Source organism: Gossypium hirsutum, chromosome D10, assembly GCF_007990345.1.
Source record: "Gossypium hirsutum isolate 1008001.06 chromosome D10, Gossypium_hirsutum_v2.1, whole genome shotgun sequence".
Taxonomy (NCBI): domain Eukaryota; kingdom Viridiplantae; phylum Streptophyta; class Magnoliopsida; order Malvales; family Malvaceae; genus Gossypium; species Gossypium hirsutum.
The window spans coordinates 50,077,547-50,082,311 of record NC_053446.1 but is presented as its reverse complement, the minus strand read 5'-3'; the positions used below and the strand labels follow the sequence as shown (position 1 = coordinate 50,082,311).

The window sequence follows — 4,765 nt, the reverse complement described above, 5'->3', positions numbered from 1 at the left end:
ACATCGCATAGTTGTTGGTACCCCACAATAGAATGGTGTTGTCGAAAGGATAAATAGAACTTTACTTGACAAAGCCCGATATATACTTTCCAACATAGGCTTAGAAAAAGGTGTTTTGGGTAGAAGCCACTAACCTAGAAAGCTACTTGGTGAACTGGTCTCCACATCAAGCTTTGGATGGAAAGGTTCCTGAAGAGATATAGTCGGGAGATCCTCCAAATTACTTTAACCTTAGAGAATTCGGTTGTCGTGCTTATGTACAAGTTAGTCAAGGAAATTTTAAACTAAGGATTGTGATATGTATTTTTTTATTTTGTACAAAACAATTATGAGTGGAGATGTAACGTTTGATGAAACTATGATGTTTCATCCGGGAAAGGAGCCATTTATTTTTAATGACAAAACAAAACAAAATGTCCTAGGCAAGGTGGAGCCGAAGCCAAAAAGAGATGGTGACGTTGCAACGTCACAAACAACAATGTCACGACGACACGACAAACAGAGTTGAGTTGTAACGAGGGATTTTGCGGCGTCGCACTGTCATGAAAAAATTGTAATATAAGTGAACTTGAAGTTGTTTCAAATCTGTAAAAGGCAACTGAAGTCACTTCAGATCAGTTAAAGGCTCCATTCGACTCTCAAAACTCTTACATCTCAACTACAAAATTATAAGTTAGCCCGAGGCAGGAAAAGACGAGAAATTAAGCCACCATAAAAATATTGTCACAAAAAATTAGTGGCATGTGCTCTAAGTGTTGCGGAGAGCATTGATTCAATCGATCTCTCCAATTACTCTGAGGCAGTTCAGGCTCTTGATTCAAGCAAGTGGCTTGTCATTATGGAAGAGGAAATGGAATCTCTTCACAAGAACAAAACTTGGAAACTCATGAAACCAACCACCAAAAAGAAGATAATTGGTTGCAACTAGGTGTTCAAAAGGAAGGATTGGGTCTAGGTGACACCAGATATAAGGTGAGGTTGGTGACACCAGTGAAGGGAGTTGACTTTCACGATGTGTTTTCTCATGTTGTGAAGCATACGTCTACTCAGGCATTGTTAGCTCTTTTTGCATTATACAACCTTGAATTAGAGTAGTTAGATGTGAAAATTGTATTCTTTCATGGCAACCTAGAGGAGGATATTTATATGCAACAACCTAAAGGCTTTAGGATCGATGGCAAAGAAGACCATATCTGCCTTCTACAGAAATCTTTGTACAGCCTGAAGTAGTCTCTTTGTCAATGGTATAAGAAGTTTGATTCATTTAAGTCAAACATTGGTTTTGTATGAAGTAAGTATGATAGTTGTGTATACTTGCATCGTCTTGATGATGGATTGTTTATATATTTGCTGCTTTATGTTGATGATATGCTAATTGTGGCTAAGGATTCATCTGAAATTGATCGGTTAAAAACCATGATTTATTCTAAATTCAAGATGAAGGACCTTGGTGTAGCTAAAAAAATCTTAAGGATAGAAATTTCCAGAGATAGAAGCTCCAGAAGAAGTTTTTGTCTCAGCAGAGATACATCAAAAGAATTCTCAAGTAGTTTGGAATGCAAAACTCAAAACCGGTTAGTACTCCGTTAGCTGCACACTTCAAACTTTCAGCTTCAAAGTGACCACAAACTGAAGATGAAGAAAAGTATATGTCCTCAATTCCTTATTCCAATACAGTCGGAAGCTTAATGTACGCAATGGTTTGCACATGTCCCGATATTTCACATGCTATTAGTGTTGTAAGTAGATACATGACTAGACCCGGTAAATTACATTGGCAAGCAGTTAAGTGGATTCTCAAATACTTGAGGGGACATCAAATACTTGTTTAGAGTTCAAAAGAAGTTCAGAGAGTCTAGTGGGCTTCGTAGACTCAAATTATGCAGAAGATCTAGACAAAAGAAGATCCCTCACGGGATATCTATTTGTTTTTGGTAAATGCGTCATTAGTTGGAAAGCCACGTTTCAAGCCACTGTGGCTATATCGACTATCGAAGCTAGATATATGGCAATCAAAGAAGCTATGAAAGAAATCATTTGGTTGAGAGGCTTATTCGGGGAGTTGTTTAATAAACACAATGCGACTGTTGTATATTGCGATAGTAAAAGTGCTATACATCTCACTAAGGATCAAATGCATCACGAAAGAACAAAGCACATGGATATTCGATATCACTTTGTTTAAGAGGTGGTTGCTCAAAGATATGTTCAGATTTATAAGTTCGACATAGAAAATAATCCAGTCGATATGATGACCAAAAGCCTTCCAGTTTCTAAGTTCAAACATTGTTTGCACTTGGTTAGTATCCTGGAAAGAACAAGTTAGGCCCATGACAAGGCTCGACAAAGAATGCGTTGTGAAAATACGAATCAAGGTGGAGATTTGTGAAGTGTGCCTTGCATTTTGGATGAAACAGAGTCGACATCGCCACGAGAAAGAGCTGACGTCTCGACGACGCGACACGTCTCGACGATAAGAAATCGATGTCCCGATGACGCGACATGTGACGTCTCGACGAGCCGATTAATGACATCACGACGTAGCGACATGTTCCCTACTAAACCGAGTTTCTTCTCCTAGTTAAACTCTGCTATCTTTTTCCAATCGAACTCTAATAACTCCAAGGGTATTTTCATCATATTAGCCTACGAATTTCAACCTATAAATAGGACTTTTAGCAACTCTAGAGAGATTAATTAAACGACACAGCAAAAGAGAGTTTAAAAGAATTTTGTGTTTTAACCAAAGAGCTTCGTATTTTTCGAGATTTGAGGGCTTGTTTTAATTTTTCTTCATATTTACTCTTACTCAATTTTTTACCATTTTAATGAAATTTTCTTTACCCATAATTTTTTATCTTCTTTAGAAGAGTTTTTCCATGTCAATATTTGTGTCTAATTTTTTCTATTCGTACTTTTTTGTTGCCAACAATTTTGGTTCAATTTTCACATTTCACTAATTCTATTATCTATGTGGCATAATTTTTTCTTAAATCATGTCTAAATTATTAACATGACATTTTATTAGGTTGAAAAACAATCCAATAAACTTAAATTATTTTCACCTATATTAGAAAATTAAACAAAAAAGGTTTTTTATTTCCCTTAGAAAATTTGGTTTTCTTAAATTTGTTTGCTTGCTTTTTAAGCTTACAAAATACCATGTCAATAATTTACATGTAACTTAACAATAAAAATGCTTTAAATAGGATTAGCAAAATGAAAAAACTAAATCAAAATTAAAGTTAATATATACTAATATACTAAATTAAAGTTGATACGTAACATTATAAATTATATCAACATGTATAATTTTAATATTTATTCTTAAAATATTTAATTACTAATTTCATAATTATTCAATCTTAATGTTATAATAATATAATTTATATATAAACTAACTTAGAAAAAAGTAAAAGTGGTAATTTAGTTAATTTTCTGCTTTAGCTTAAAGTTCAGCACACTACACTCTTTATGCGAAAAAACTACCGACTATTAAGATAAAAGATTTTGAACTCAAAACCAAAACAAAATACAAAGGCACCCAAACATCTGCAAAACATTATGGCTCTGCTCTGCTACGGTGATCACATGCGGTGGCAAGTTTCTACTGTGATCTAACCCTGTGATTCAACAACATCTCCCGGAGCTCCGCCGCATCGATCTCAGCCCCACAATTCTCCGGCCGGTAATACCCCGTAACAGGGTCAGGCGCCCAAGCTGAAGAATAAGCCCTTGTCTCCGACGACGACGACTCTTTCATCGCATCTCTTCGTTCCACTTTCCCCATCGCCCCAGGCCTACCAAAGCTAGCCGTCACTGCCGCCGGCGGTGCACCCGAGTAACCTCTCCTTTAAAGACAACCCCAAATCATTATCAATAACCAAAAAAAAATTTAAGCCAAAAACCATATACAAAGGATTTTGAAAAAAACACACACACGGTTACCTTGATATGGAGACATAAAGACCATCAAAAATAGAAGCACCAAGGAGCTTAAAGGAAGAAACAGAGCGAGCCATATTTATTTTTACTTGCTTATATATGGAGTTGTAGGGTAAAAAGGATGTATAAAATTTATATAATATATAACGATATTATTAGCTACTGCAGAAGCTGTTCTGAAGAACAATAACTCCCACAGTAGCTTAGCTAGCAAAAAGTGATGCGGCTCTGCTTTTCTTGTTTTCCTGCTCTTTGTATTGATGAAGAAGATGAACGTTAGGGTTTGAAGGGGTTATGCATTTATAGTGTAAGAGAGAGGTAATGATGTGGGTTGGGTTGGGCCTTATTAGCTGAGTCGTGGAGTCATTTTCTTGGGAGCGGACACGCGTTTCATCCAACTTCAAGGTGATGGCATTGTTTGGACCAATGGAATTAAGGTTAAAACGATAAGGATCTAAATGTCGATTTTCGTCGTTTTAAAGCAAACAAAAAGCACTTTAATGTTATCTTTAGATATTCTTTGCTGATTGTTATAGTAATAGTAGCCCTACCTCAGTATTGTTTTAAAACTGCTTTTAATATATTTTTATAGTTTAATTCTTAAATATTTATATGGGATATATAATAATTTTTTTATTAAAATTTATTTCAAATATATAATATTATATATATTTATTTTTTTATAAATTTTTTTAAATATTTAGAATATAATTTATAAATTTTAATTAAATTATTCAATCAATTTCATATTAATTGCTTAAAAATATTTAAATTTTATATTTAATAACCAAAATATTAATAATACATTTTTTATATATTG

General features: G+C 34.5%; 1 protein-coding gene across 1 annotated transcript; it reads right to left on the bottom strand.

The window, feature by feature from the left end:
- Positions 1-3,413: 3,413 nt before the first annotated feature.
- LOC107916177 (late embryogenesis abundant protein Lea5-D-like) lies at positions 3,414-4,204 on the bottom strand. Its single transcript, NM_001426005.1, has 2 exons — positions 3,949-4,204; positions 3,414-3,851 (listed from the first exon to the last, which is right to left on the bottom strand). Exons 1-2 carry the CDS (start codon positions 4,020-4,022, stop codon positions 3,608-3,610), a joined length of 318 nt encoding a protein of 105 aa, NP_001412934.1. The 5' UTR covers positions 4,023-4,204; the 3' UTR covers positions 3,414-3,607.
- Between the last annotated feature and the right edge of the window lie 561 nt (positions 4,205-4,765).

Excerpts from the sequence above, each read along its gene's own strand:
- LOC107916177 (NM_001426005.1), bottom strand. The coding sequence starts at position 4,022 with ATGGCTCGCTCTGTTTCTTCCTTTAAGCTCCTTGGTGCTTCTATTTTT. Across the intron at positions 3,852-3,948 it reads CTTTATGTCTCCATATCAAG|GAGAGGTTACTCGGGTGCAC; the intron begins GTAACCGTGTGT and ends TTGTCTTTAAAG.